This window comes from Microtus ochrogaster, chromosome 21 (genome assembly GCF_000317375.1).
Source record: "Microtus ochrogaster isolate Prairie Vole_2 chromosome 21, MicOch1.0, whole genome shotgun sequence".
In the NCBI taxonomy this organism is placed as follows: Eukaryota; Metazoa; Chordata; class Mammalia; order Rodentia; family Cricetidae; genus Microtus; species Microtus ochrogaster.
In genome coordinates, this window is record NC_022022.1 from 15048382 (window position 1) to 15064086 (window position 15705).

The window sequence follows — 15705 nt, forward strand, 5'->3', positions numbered from 1 at the left end:
TATATATATATGTATAAAAGAAGGAACTCTGGCTGAAAGCTGAAGGAAGCTCTGTTTGCTTTAGCAGAGGGGGGAGTGGGCAGAGCTTGACTCTTAAAGGGACAGGGCAGACCATTACAGTCATTCCTGAAGAAGTTGCTCAAGGGTCTTTAAAAAAAAAGCACAATTGATTAACACACATCAAGAACACCTTTAACTAATGTGTAAAGGCAAGAAAGAGGGAGGATACAGTCTTTTGCACATGTGAAAACTAAGGGAGTCTTATGAATATAAAATAGAATCACTTACCCAGGCCTGTGCAGTGAGGAAAACCTTGAAATCTTCATTAAATGTTAAAGTCGGATGATCAGCGATCCTGTTCAGAAACTTATGCAATGCCTTCCTGCGGGTTTCGATGAAGTCATCATTGAAACGTTCCACCATTCCTTTCACGATAAACTTTTCTGGCAATGGCTGAGACCAAAAATAAAAACAGTAACTATCTGAGAAAACATGGGTTTGACAGTGGACTAATTGGGGGTGGAGATGGAGACAGGCTACATGGGGGGACAGTCAAAACTAAGTTTACATGCCAATATATAAAAAAAAGAAAATATGTATTTAAAAAAATCCATCTGAGGGTTAGTAAGATGGCCTAGCGGGTAAAGGCACTTGCTGTCAAGTCTGACAACCTGAGTTTCATTCCCAGGATTCACATGGTGGAAGACCAGGCTGACTACCTGAGCTCAATCTCCTGTGATCCACATAGTAGAAGGAGAATCTCCCTCCACCCACCCCCTCTGCCCAGCATCCCATGTAGTTCTGAGACCTCTATATACATATGCATAAAAAATAAAACATCAGTTCATATTACAATAGTTAAAAAAATCTATAGGTAGGTTAAAGGGATTAGAAGTAAATGTTCCTAAGATAACTGAATCTTAGTATGTTTAAAGGAATTGTGGTTTAGACATTCTAAAAATACTCAAGCTAGTACAGGGGCTACAATATAAACAACCACAACCACAAACCCTTAAAACTTACTGGAATAATGAGCGTGGGATGTGCTTCTTCCAGTCTACCCTTCAACCAGAGGAAATCTTGATAACGTCGCCTAACTTCAAATTCACTGGAATCAAATTCCCCACGAGATGTCTGAAGGAAGCAGGAAAACATAACAGCCCATAAAGTATACGACGGGAGACATTCGCTTAATTCTATTTCAGATATTACGGAGGAGAGGGAAAACTGGTCTCCAAGAAAACTTGCATCCTAATTATTCAGTGTTTGTCAGTCTGCATGCAATTTTTTTTTGTCATCTATTCATGCAGCAGATGAAATGAAGCGAACTTTCCGGTTTTTCCAGAAAGAAAGCAAACACCACCCTTAAATTTGAAGTCCAAACTGAAAACTTTGCCTTCCAACAACCATCTGGCTGTTTTAACTACTAGTACTCTGGCGTGATTTTCTCGTTTGGAAAGTGGGCTTGGAATGTAGGTTTCAAACATTCTTCTTTTCTGAACGTGATTAACATTCAGAATTTGAGGAAAGTTCTATTTTTAAAATCTGGAAAATAACCTGAATATAACTGAGAAGACTGCTCTCTTGGACGTGGTTCAAATGAACTGCTTCCACTAAAATTCGCTGTTGGTATGTAAAAATTCTAACATTTTGCAGAGTGATTTTGCCACTTTTTCAAAAAGAACGTAATTAATGGATATTTAATGTGAAAAGATATTTCTCTCTATAATTTCTCAAGGGGTTTTATTTTGAGCTACATGCTTAAACTCCAAAATTTTAGCAAATACATTACGCTGTCTGTTCCCAGTAAATGAAAAATCGCTGCCAGCTCATGTGACAAGGACATGAGCTCAGTATCAACCTCATATCTCCTGCCTGCATCTCAGGCCAAAATAAAAGTAGTATTTCTCTAATTCATACTTACCTCTCACGAGAAAATAACCACTTATACCAATGTCTCACTTAGCTGAATTTTTGCATATAAAATACATATAGTAATATTTAGGTTGAGGTTTTCCCGCAGCACTAAAGATAGAATAAAATATTGCAAACATATCACCCTCTCACAGAAAAATAGCAACTATCCAAAGTGGTGAATTAGTTTTAAAATTAAGCAGTTTAAGTCATTGGGTATCGTTTTAACCATTTAGAAGTCATTAATAAGCTCATGAAACTGTACAAATCCTTAGGAGTCTATGTTTATAATATAACACAGTATATCTTAGTAAATGTTCTCTTTGCAGTTGGAAAAAGTTGGTATACATCAGATGCAGAAGCCTAAGAATCTAAATGTTCACAAAACACTTCAAAAATGTAATTATTTTGCAAAATGACACAGGATACAGAAACAGTAAAAACAGAAAATCTAAATCCAGTAAAAACATGTTTAACAATACAAACACGCTGACTGACATGTGGATGTATGTATGCATGCTTGCATACATACATACATACACAAACACAAATGAATGAATTAGTCACTCTCATCCGACTGAACACCAGGCACTACAAACAGGTTCGTGAACAACTTCCAGAACAATAAACTGATGTGACTATTAATAACAATGAATGCATTCAAGTAACGGTTGAAGAAAATGTCTTTCAGCTGTCTATTTCCCCAGTCACACCCAATTCTTTAGTAAACAGAAAACAATTTGCTATAATCTCCAGCATGAAGATGACAAATCATACCAAAGAATCACTCAAGTCTGTCCTTAACACTCTATCACTGACTTAAAAGAATTTCCTAACATATAACAATTGAAGAAAACAGAAAATGTGGCCAGGTCTCAACAGAATATTTCTTTCTACTACAGGATCTTATATTCCGCCTGAATGGGATACGGCAAGGAAAGAAGCTATAGCTATCTGAGTTTAGAAAATGACTGATTTCTGTAGAGTATAGAGTCACCATCCCATCTAAAGCAGAAGCTTCCCAGCTATAGGACTAACTGGGTTTGAAGACAGATCTTCAACTTAGAAAGAATACATATTCTACAGGGTGTGCTTCTGGTGACGATATTGCTTCCAACTTGAATGCAGGTTTCCACTGGACCAATACTACAAACAGTGGTTACATTTTCATCTGCGACCACAAGAGCTAAGAAACTTGACTGTGAGCACCAATGGGTCCATGTGAAACACACCCTAAATGCACTAATTAGCTCAACAAATGCTGACCTTTGATCCACGGTGAGCAAATCTAAGATCACAAGTGTTGTGGAATATTATTTTAGGGCGTGTTACTTTTGTTTGTGCTCTGGATCAGCAAAGATGTGCTTGATTAAATAAAATTCACCTGCAGACAGAAGGCAGCGTCAGCCACTAGCTGACCAGATGTAGCGAGAGGAGACAGGTGGAGAAGGTTTTTTTTTTTAATTTATTTATTTATTAAAGATTTCTGCCTCTTCCCCACCACTGCCTCCCATTTCCCCCCCTCCCCCAATCAAGTCCCCCTCCCTCGTCAGCCCAAAGAACAATCAGGGTTCCCTGCCCTGTGGGAAGTCCAAGGACCACCCACCTCCATCCAGGTCTAGTAAGGTGAGCATCCAAACTGCCTAGGCTCCCACAAAGCCAGCACGTGCAGTAGGATCAAAAACCCATTGCCATTGTTCTTGAGTTCTCAGTAGTCCTCATTGTCCCATTTGTTCAGCGGTTTTATCCCAGGGTTTTTCAGATCCAGGCCAGCTGGCCTTGGTGATTAATTAGTGATCCTAGAGAAGCTAAATAAGGAGAACCCAAAGAAAAACATATAGGCATCCTCCTGAATATTAACCTTCATCAGGCAATGAATGGAGACAGAGACAGAGACCCACATTGGAGCACCGGACAGAAATCTCAAGGTCCAAATCAGGAGCAGAAGGAGAGAGAGCAGGAGCAAGGAACTCAGGACCGCGACGGGTACACCCACACACTGAGACAATGGGGATGTTCTATTGGAGAAGGGTTTTTAAGGAGGGGCAAGGAGCAGCACAGAGAACAATTGGGAGAGGGTGAGCTGGTTGAGCTGCTTGCCATTCAGCCTCTCTGGGCAACAGAATCCTACCTCAACCTTTGAATTTTGAGTTCTTGGGAGGGACAGAGATTTAGATGAGTTCTTTTGTAGCTTTGAAAGAATTGGTGCTTGAGGGAACATAATTTCCTCAGGCTGAGGCTCTTGTGGCAGAACCGCTGTTGGTAGCGGCAGAGTTGAAGCTGCTGACAAGGATAGCCGTGGCTTAACAGGCAGCAACAATTAGAAAAGAAGACAATACAGAAGATTTACAAACCTGCTTTAGAAATAGATGAGTCTGAATATTCAGTTCATGAATAAAGGGCATCAGCTACTGCCTGCACACGATCAGACATTAACATGTTTGTCGTCGTGATAATAATATAGGAGAAAAGACCACAGGTAATTCTCTTAGAAACTAATTTCTACGTGTCCAAAAGACAAAGTACTTCATCCAAGTAGCCACCTCTGGATGTCCATCTCAGTCCATGTCAAGAACAAAAGCCCTTTCCTCTTGAGACAGAAGCCTTGAACATGAGAGTGCTGGCACTCACGCTCATATAGCTGAATAATTCTTAAATGATCCTAAGCATGAGGCTATCAGAGTTTACAAGTGATTATGTATTATGTGTATATTCTTATAGACCTTTGAATGCATGAACTGCAACATTATAAAACTAAAACTGAAGTTGGGGGTGTATTTCAGTTTGTAAGAGCCTGCTTATCTTGCATGAGGTATGACACTCAGCACTGGCTAGGCCAGGTGGTTGGCTCACAAGTAATCTCAGCACACAGGAGGTGTAGGCAAGCAAGTCATAACTTTAAGTCACCCTAACTATCTAGTGATTTCAGGGGCAGCTTGGGCAAGGAGTTTTCTCAGAGAAGCCATCCATAAATGTCCAAGGTTTGTAGCAACTTTGTGTTTTCCTTCATAAGACTTAAAATTAAATTAACAGTAAATCAATTCACACCAAAATTTTAAAGCAGAAATCTTTGTCCAACATGGGTTGCCTGGCCAGAGATAGATTCGTAACAGATAAAAGAAATACTCTGAACAACACTAGCATTTAAAGAAAATTGTGTACAATATTGCATGAATGATAATAATCAAATAAAAAGTTATTTTAATAACAAAATTCACATCTAACAGATGTTCATATATTTATATATGTAATGTATATTTATTGCATATAAGTGTAGTCAAAAAGTAGAAAAGGGCACTTAGTTTATAGTAATGTTAAAAAGTCAGTTTGCCAGTTCTACATACACACAAATGTTGTGGGAAAAGATATATTAAAGTAAATGGTTTATGTTTAAATAGAACTCTGTCAATTATTATGCTGTAGAACTCGTGTAAAGTTGTTGAATTTCAGTTCCCAATGGAAGGAAATGAGGGCAAATAATAGTATCTAATTTCCTGAATTGATTTCAGTTATATAGAAAGTGTTTAAAGCATTGGTTGCTCAATGTAGTCACCATTGATGGCAACTGGTTCATATGTTCTAATGTCATTTTTATTATTACTTTTTATAAAAGCAGCCCATTTAAATATGATGGGAAAAGACAATAAGATGGCTCGGCAGGTCAAGACACCTGCCACCAACCCAGACGATCTGAGTTCAAGGTTAGGGACTCCCATCACCCTCAAGGTGTCCTCTAACACTTGGGCAGTGCCACTTACCCTTCCACACTAAATTAATTTAAATGAAGTCAGTTCAAACGTCGTACAAACAAGGACAGTTCATGTGTGTCACTGCTCAGAACCAGATCTCCCAGGTGCTTCATAAGGGAAATCTGAGAAAGTCAAATGATGGGGAGAGAGCTGTTTCACAGATCCTCTTCTTGGAGGTGACAAGGACAAGAAGGTAGGTGCACAGTTAGGATAGCGAGAGCACAGAACCTCGGGTCCACTCTGAGCAGTATGCCTGTGTTCATGTATTCAGGTTTCTACAAAAGTCTCCAAAGTTAGTGCCGTTATCTTATTTACAAATGAAGAAACTGATAAAAAGAGGTTGATTGACATGCCGAAGACATAAAGCAAACGAGAGAAATCTAGATTCAGCTTTTTGCTAGCTTGCTAAAACCCATCTTGATACCATAAAATATGAGGACTTTACTCATTAATTCAACAAAATAGTAAATTATCAAGTAAGTCACTCCTGTTTGGAATTACTAAAACTTTCGTTGAGAAGCTCAGACTCCCTGGAAATAAATACAAATCCTCACACATTTTTCTACTTACTAAAGGGGAGACGCCAGTTACTAACCACTTACCGCATAGGGCTAAGTGTTTTACATTGATTGTTTCACCTAAGTCGATTCTCAGAGAAACACCAGGTTCTATTACAGAACTAGCATTTGCCGAAATCTCGAGATTTTAGCTTTAAGAACCATGAGACTTAGAAAGATTGAGGATGCATTTTTAGCTGCTTTTCTGTAACTGGATACTTTACATTCTTCAGGGGTTCCCTTTGAATAGTATGGAAGAACAGGGGAAAGCTGGGAGGCACTGGGCAGCTAGAGAAACCTTCTTAGGCAGCTGATATCTTGAAAGATAAATATTACCCTTTCCATCTAAGGAGATGGAGATATCAGACAGATGGAAAAGCATATTCATATTCATGAGACCAAGGGGCACATAGAGTAGTGACAGCATAGAAGCCACTCTGCCTGAGCAAAGCAGGGGTTGGGAGGAAGATGCGGTGAGCTTATATGATGTAGCTGGGTGGGGTGCACTTTGCACTGAGGGAAATGAGGGGCCAAGGAAAGAGGTTCAATATATACACTTTCAGGAACCGCAATGGGCCACAGGGTGGAGTCTGTGCTGAGAGATGGTAAGAGGACACTGTCCAGAATCTTCTCAGCTAGAGGAGATGTTCTTCAGCACTTGAGAACCACGCTGGTGATGGGTGAGCCTTTCTAAAATAGATACTTAACTTGCAAAGAGAAATTAGAAATTAGTCTTAAAAGTACTTACTGAAACCGATTACATTTTGTTTCATTCTTGTCTGACATTAGCTTTCTTTGTGTAAAGGATGGCAGACTTGCTTTCTGAATCGATTTCTCTTGTATTATTGAACAAGCATTTCATATGCAAGCAATGGTTGTGGTTTGATCCTCTCTGAGAAGCAAAGAGTATTATACTTTGTAATTCTCAGAAAAATTACAAAATGTTATGTGTCCTATTTTTAATGATTTCCTGTCTTTAACAGAAACCGGAACTCTTCTTTTTCCAATGGTATCTATCTATCTATCTATCTATCTATCTATCTATCTATCTATCTATCTATCTATCTATCTATCTATCTTTTATTTCTTTGGGGTATGTCTCATGAAGTCCAGGCTGTCCTTGAACTCTATACATTGCCAAGTTGGCCTCAAACTCGAGCTTCGCCTGACTTAGCCTCCAAGTGCTGGGATTCCAAGCATGCTCAACCACACCAGGCTAGTTATCATTTTGTATGATAAAAAACCAAAATCTTATTCTTGGCAGAACAACCAAAAAATGCCACTTAATAAAGTCAATTCAAATATCAGATTTCATAGGAGCTTAATAAAGGGCAGCTAAGATGCAATTATCTTACCAAAATAGCTTTCATAAGAAAAGTCAATGCACATGATTCTTTAGCACTACACATTTTCAGACGCTCGAAGAGCACAATGGTATTCAAGAAAATGGTCCCTCAGCGTTTACCTTGGTTATGATCCTGTAAGTGATGAAAGTTTCAATTGTAGTGACATGGCTTTCAGGGGCATCAACTGTAATGAAGAGATCCTTTAGATCTTGTTCATCTTCAAACTTGACTTGGTTTATCATCGACAAAGGGGAAGTTGGCATCATAGGGCTGAAGGAGTTCATGTCCATTAGTGAGGCATCCTAAGGAATAAAGCATTTATGAAGTTAACACCAGGCACTGGCAATAAGGCTCAGTTGAAAAGGGCCTGTACACAAGCGTGAGGACCAGAGTTCAGATCCCCAGGACCCACATAAAAGCTAGGTGCCATGGTGCCCATCTATAATCCCAGGACCAGGAAGAAAGACAAAGGTGATTCCCTGGGGCTCCTTGGCCAGCCAACCCAGCTGAATAGATTAATTCCAGGTTCATTGAGAGAGACCAACACAGAAAAATAAGAGATCTATCAAGGAATACATTCAATCACCCAATGCTGACTTCTGATCTCCATATGAATACACACACACAATGCACACTAATTCACACATATGTGTGCATGTTTGTATAGACAATACATATAACACACACACTCATACAAAAACTGACTTCAAAATAAACAGTAACAATTTTCAATTTCTGAGATACTATCAATATCACTAATATATAGCAAAAGCAAAAAGGACTCCTGGTATCATAGTTGAATATGTATGCTAAGTACTTATTTTTATGTGGCTATGAAACAGTCATAGCTCAGCGATTAAGAGCACTGCTGCTCTTCCAAAGGTCCTGAGTTCAATTCTCAGCAACCACATGATGGCTCATAACCATTTGTAATGAGATCTGGTCCCCTCTTTCAGTAAGACACCTGGTTAGTCATCCTCATCAACATAGGCCATGAAGCTGAATATAGACAATTTCAACAGAACCGCCATATAAGGGGTGCCCATGCGTGTTTCAGCATTGCCAGGGCATGAATTTCATTTATTCATTCATGAAACATTTAATCTATGCTTGCTCATAAATTCTACCTAAAAATGATGAGAGAAGAAGAAGCTGTAAATTTTCAAGATTCCACTGCTTTGAATGTTTGCATTATCTCTAAAACACAATAACTCAATAGTTTTAAGAAACGGAATTTACTTTGGTAAGCTTTGGTAACCTCAGAATGAGGCTGGCACAGGGGATGTCTAACTAGCCACTTTACTTTCTTCTTTCTACATGAGAGGACAGAGAAAAGACAAAATAAAATAAAACACCATTGTAGAAGCAGAGTAGTTAGTCCAAGACACCAAGCCCATCAACACTTTGACCTTACAGAACTAAGAGGAATTGATTCTTGTTCCAAAATGGTTCTGGAATTGGAAGCACTAGAAGTTGAACACAGAGGTGAGAGTTGAGCTAAAATCCAGAGAAACGTTTAAATTTAAATCAAACAACAGTTAGGGTCTGGGAGTTGGCCCAGTTGATAAAGAACTCTCCACGCAAATGTAAGAACTGGGATTTGAACCCATAGCACTCATATCCGAGCCAGAAAGGTGGAGCATCCACCTGCAAATGTCCAGCAAGAAGAAATGCTTGACAGAAACAGCAGACGAGGTGTCAAGTGGTCACAATCATTGCCGAGAAAAGGATAACAATGGCTCTCAATAATAAGAAGGTGCAGGCTGTTGTAATCACAAAAAAGACTTGCGAAAGATAAACAGTTAGGGCAGATTTGAACCAAGTATATAGGGAGAATCTCCTGACCAGTTGCACAAAAAGTTCAAAACAAGAAATCCCCTAAAACAAAAGCTTAATGAGGTAATTTCTATCTCCATGACAGGTACAATAAACTGTACCCAAATGACATAATAAAATAAATTATCACAATGATCAAAGCAGCCTGGGGGTTGTGGCACACGTCTTTAATCTCAGCACTTGGGAGGCAGAGGCAGGTGGACCTCTGAGTACAAGGCCAGACTGGTTTACAAGAGCTAGTTCCAGGATAGGCTCCAAAGCTACAGAGAAACCCTGTCTTGAAAAACAAACACACAAAAGCAAGCAAACAAGTAAAACCAATCAAAGCAAGTTATATTATGTTTTAAACACTTATTTTTATTTTAATTCTGTATCATGTGTGTGTGTGTCTGTATAGGAATATGCACATGTGAGAGCTGGGGCTGGCAGATGCTTTTAGAGAAGTTCAGATTCCCACAAAGCTGTAGTGACAGGTGGTTGTGAGCCACATGCTGTGGGTGCTGGGAATAGTAGCTTGGCTCTTCTATATCAGCACTACACACTATTAGCCATTCAGCCAGCTCTTAAGCCCAGTGTAATACTTGGGGAAAATTTTACGGTGCATTACTAAAAAGAAATTGTTCATAAAACCTGTGGCCAACTAGATTCCAATGTTTATTATATGTCTAGAACAAAGGGGAGAAGAAAACGGAAGGGATAGGGAATGAACTTAGAAACCATACAGAAAAAAACAAGTTAACACAAGGGGTTTCAGACATTGGAATATTTCATGCTATTACAGCTACCCAAGATCCAGCTAACCTTTTGTGGTTCGTGAGTTTGGGGAGAAATGGATTTAGTATTTGTTCTTCTCTAAGAAAGATGTTGTTCTTGGTGTATGTGTGTGTGTGTGTGTGTGTGTGTGTGTGTGTGTGTGTATTCTATGTGAAGTTTTTTATGTTTTTTGAATATCCTAAAATCAATATACTTTGTTGTATAATCAGAAAATTATATTTAAATTGTTGGAGTCATCATAGTAAATGCTAATGTTCCGAAGGAACAGCAATCCCGATTGCAAGTTGGGACAGTTGTCTAGGGGCCATATGGCAAGAGACTTTGGCTAGAATTTGGTTAGTTTTCTTTTTTCAACTCATCAAGGTTTCTATGGCTAAAGAGAAATGTTAAAGTATTGCAACAAAAAGGATAATTGTCTAAAATGAAATAAGAAATGCTACATAACAGAATCCTAAGAAGCCAGGAAGAGAACTTAGAGCTTCCAAATAAGTACTCCACCAGTATGTATATAAAAAAAAAATCTCCCTCACAAACCTTCCAATACAAATAGGAGTTTTCTAAACTGACAACTTTTAATTTGGTAGGCAAATGTCCTTTAAATTTCCCTGACACTGCATGTAGCCCCGCGCTCCCGCTTTCTTTGAGTCCACCCACGCTGCTCACCACCACCCACTTCTTTTACCTACTTCGTAATTTTGTGTTCTATTTCCTCTGCTGAAAATGCAGCCTTTTGTAGAGTGGGAAGGAGCTGGATTGGCTTACGAAGGCTCATAATTCCGCTGAATACAGTGTGGTGTCATAAAAACATGCTTCCATATCCAGCAAAGGAAGAAAATTACAGGCTGAGAATTCAGCAACATACAAGATTTCAGTAGAAGGATTTAAATTACTACGAATCCCTCAAAAATATTCTCCAAAACTTCAATAAAACCAAAGTGTTTTAGATTTGTTCTCCCCCACAAAAAAAAAAAAGAAAACAAAATATGCTGACATGACTTAAAAGATGACCCTTGACATAAATAACTGAGGAAAATAAGTGTTTGAAAAGATACGCAGAAGCAATTACTCCATTTAACCTCCTGTGGTTGGTGAGATTGGGGAATGGATGGTTAACACATGCTCTAACAAAGGATTCAACCTCCGCCAGTTCTTTCCCCTTTTCCTTCCTTCTCTCTCAACTTTGAAACATGAGCGTTATCTTACAGTCTTTTAAGCATTGGAAAAGAGCTTTTTACTTTTTTAAAAATGTTTCCCCCAGACATGCCAGCAGAAGGGACATGATCTTCATGACAAATCTCTTCTTGAATTATATTTAATACCCTCTCCATTGCCAAGTCAATGAACACACACACACACACAAAACCAAGAAAACCAAGACGTGAATATATAATAAAGAAGAAAGCTTAGCACATTGCTAAAATCTCTTGCATTCTGTCTTTACTCCAAAGCAACAGTCCACTCATTTTCAGAGAGAACACTTGAGCAAAACTTCTGAATCGATGTTATGGAATGGCAAAATCATCCACAGACTTAATGCAGGTTTCACTGTTGTTATTCTTGGTTCTTTAACTGTTTCTGTTCCATCTCAATCATGCCCCACCCCCTCCACCCCCAAATCCTCTAGACTCATAGGTTGAAGACTTACACCTAGTACCTTTGAATGCGACATTATTTGGTTAGACGGTCTTTGTGTGCTTGTGCATGCTCATGCACTTGTGTGGGGTACAAACGTGTTTGAAGGTGTAAGTAATGGAGGACAGTAGGTATCATTCCTCGGGAGCTAGTTACCTTTTTTTAGACAACATCTCTCTTTGTCTCAGACCTCTGCAGGGAAGCTAGGCTCACTAACCTGGGAGCACCAGGACCTAGGTATAGACCTGTCTTTATCCCCCTAGCTCTATGGCTCTATGCATGTAAACAGACCTAGCCTTTTCTTCTGGCTTCCCTGTCTCTTTGCCTCCCTGCCTCCCTCCCTCCCCCTCTCTCTTCCTTCCTTCCTTCCTTCCTCCCTTCCTTTCTTTCTTTCTTTCTTTCTTTCTTTCTTTCTTTCTTTCTTTCTTTCTCTTTCTCTCTCTCTCTCTTTGGTAAAAATGGGCTTTGGGAAATCAAACTAAGATAGAACAACTGAGCTATCTCTCTACCCCTGACAAGGTCTTTATAGAACTAATTATGTTGAAATAAGTTCATTCGGTCTAGAGTACCTGCACTGATCCTGTAGACGTGAGTTCAGACACTAGTACCCGCATTAGGTGGCTCAGAACTGCCTGGAACTCCAGCTCCAGGAGAATTTAACACCTCTGATTTCCATGGGAACCCACACCATCACCTTCATCCACCAACTCCCTTAAACACACAACACCCTACACACAAATTAAAGATAGTAAAAATGAATCTTTCTAAGTATAATAAGTTCATTAATGTGACACCTAATATAATTGGTATTTCTGTAAACTGTATTCAATAAAATGGGGAAACATACACGGTGGAGAAAAAGATGAAGAACTACAAAGACAGCTACGAATAAGCCCAAGTGAGGGGCATGGGATAAGTCCTTCCCTCACAGCCCAAGAAGGAAGCCTTACTCTTGAATTAGTGGCCTTCAGACCTGGGAATGCACCATTTTCTGTTGTTGACATGTCCAATCTGTTGAAAATTTGTTATAGCAGCACTGGCAAACTGATACAGTGTTTCTACACCTACCTTTGTAGACAGTGAAAGCCTGGGGATGGAAGGGAGGGTGGAAGGAAGGCACAATGAGAAGGTGCCATCCACCACCTATCCTTTTCCTGCTTTGTAGGTTAATAGCCAACTCCAGTAACGATTCCCAGAGGAGGCTGCTGACTCTCCTAGTTCCCAAACTCTACAACTGAAATAACAGAAATCCACATCTGAAATTTAAAATCCAGGAGGCCTTGTCAATAATTGAATGCTCAGAAGATAAACACCAAAAGAATTACGTTCAAAGGTGAGCCATGACCTCTCGGCGATGTGTCCCTTTCTAATATCCCCCACTAACAAGCCACTCAGGATCGCTCATGAATATAACATGAATTGCTCTGATAATGCTAAATCGCATCCGCCATCTGTGCGCAAACTACGATTTTCTTTTTAACAAGCAGAGAGGGGAGAGAAATCAGTGTGAGAAGTGTGATAAATCAGAATACTGGCATGAAAAGGCCATGCGAATAAAATTGCTGAGGCACGAGAAACACGCACACCAAGAGACATCTGGTTAAAAAAAAAAAAAGCGACGTCAAGTGGAAGGAGTTTGAGAAGCTGTTGTAAAGAGGGACACTCATCTTGATAGGCCTAAATTTAGGCTTGCCAGCTGTGTTTTGATTTACAAATCCTTCCAATCTGCCTGCTTATAATAATAATAATAAAAATAAAGGAGACGGGCCCAGGAAGAGTGCTGAAGATGCGATTGGAGGGAACACTACCACTGCCGTTTTCCATAACAGAGCACACAACACGCTAATCTTGTTTGACATAATTTCCATTTCGCAGTAGTGTATACATCCTTGCAAACATATACCACAATTCATTTATTCATTCCTCAGTTTCTCTTATCTTTTAATGTCTTAACGGTGCTGCCTCAGATACGGTTGTATTCCCTGGGGCTTCGTGTGCTACAGCAAATTCTGAACAAAGACATAATTTTACTTGACACAATTGTTCATAATTTTACTAGACATATTTTCTTTTCTGGAGAAAACAAAACATGCTATATAAATCCAGTGTGCTTTGTCTCTATCCAAGCTCATGAGGAGATTTAATTACCAATGTGGTAATATGGAAGGGCAATATCACTTTTCTGAAGTTTAATTTCTCATTTGCAGTCTTTTAGATAGGTCACCTATCACCTAGGATCCCACAGAAGGGAGACCACGAACACCCTTACTCTTTAAAAATGTTGTATTTATTGTGGGGTGGGGCCCCACACTGCAGTCCATGTGTGGAGGCCAAGGAACAACTTTTAGGGGCTGGTTCTCTCTGTCCACTGTGAGCTCTGGGGATTGAACTCCGTCATCAGACTCTAACAGCAAAGTCTTTTAATTTGCTGAGCCATCACACCAACCCACGGCAATGCTGTACCAATAGATTTCTATAGTTCTCGCGAGGCTGCATGAGTTCTCTGCAAAGTGGGGTGATGGCAGCTTTGCCGCCTACAATCTGCAGCCACATGCCAACCTGCTCTGCTATATGTGTCATGAACTAAAACAGCAAGACCCCTCGCTAGATGTGGCTTTCTGATCTCGGAATAGCCAGGTTCCACGTCCATCAGTTTTTTCTTTATAAATCGATCAACCGCAGGTATGATATCATAGCAACACAAAAGAATTTGACATAATACATGAAAAAGAAAACCCTGCACAGCTGGGCAGAGCTAACCTCAGTTCAAGCTTAGAGCATAATTGTGTCTGGTCAAGTTACTAGGCTTTTCTGACCTTCAACTTTTCAGTTGCAAACTCTCAGGAAAGTCATATTTCATTGTGAATCATGGAGGATCAGTGGGGAGAAGATAATAAATAACTAATAAATGTGATTGTGCAATGTGTGTTTGAAGGTGTTATATCCATTGTCTTTGTCACTAACCGAACAGACAGTAAACATTTGGGGATTCTTAGGCTACCTGTTTTCTGTTATTTTTTTGAACTTGACCACTACAATATGAAACTGGCTACAGACAACATATAAATGAATGTGTGAGCCTGTGTTCTAATAATTGTTTACAAAAATGAATCCAAATATATCTACCCTTCTTTATGTTATAGACATTATATAGATAGCTACCTGATACGTAAACTTTATCTTAAATGCAATGGAATATTCTGTTAGATTCATATTTATTTTTTACTTTTGCAGTGATGAGATTGAACCCCTGGCATTATTTATACAAGGCGAGTTATCAGTCACTTAGCTACATTCTCAGCACAAAATTCATCCTGAAATATAGTACATTTAAGTATGGTAAAGATACACTCCTGGTTAATGAACAAAATGTCTGCCAGTTTTCTTTGTAGTTTTTTTTCATAGAATTTATAAATACAGATTAGGTTTTGTCTTTTTCTTTTTAATGATTGGCATCCACATGTGTGCCTCAGTAACAGATACTGTTCTATCATTTCAAAGCTACTTACACTAGGAATGCTAAGTCTGCCCATGATAACAGGCCTCCTGAAACAGCCTTTTGAAAGCCAGGCTGGGGTATTGGATGCACACACGAAACATCAGCCAACTTTCCAATTGTGAATTCAGCGATGACTAACTGGAAACAGAATAAGCCAGGAAAAATTCTCTAAGCAGAACTTCTAAAGAGGTTGACAGTAAGGCCCTTACAGACACAATGCTGTACAATGCTGTACACTCAACTAGAATGTGTAGGGAGAACTGTTCCTACTAGCACAGCGTGGGCTGTGCTCATAACAGTCATGGGCAAAATGGACTTATGACATGATAAACTATGAACAGTCCCCTAAACAAATATATATACTAGAAAAACCAACGGATAAACGGACACACTTAATA

The 15705-nt window shown here is 39.3% G+C and overlaps 1 protein-coding gene across 2 annotated transcripts in view; it reads right to left on the bottom strand.

Moving 5' to 3' along the window:
- Snx7 (sorting nexin 7) overlaps positions 1 to 15705 on the bottom strand; it is an 85539-nt gene that overhangs the window by 55829 nt on the left and 14005 nt on the right. For both annotated transcript variants that reach the window (XM_005357198.2, XM_005357197.2), the window contains exons 2-4: positions 7686 to 7868; positions 1024 to 1134; positions 289 to 453 (exon numbers count right to left, since the gene is read on the bottom strand). In XM_005357198.2, coding sequence (XP_005357255.1) covers positions 289 to 453; positions 1024 to 1134; positions 7686 to 7868 — 459 coding nt within the window. The remainder of the gene's footprint in view (positions 1 to 288; positions 454 to 1023; positions 1135 to 7685; positions 7869 to 15705) is intronic.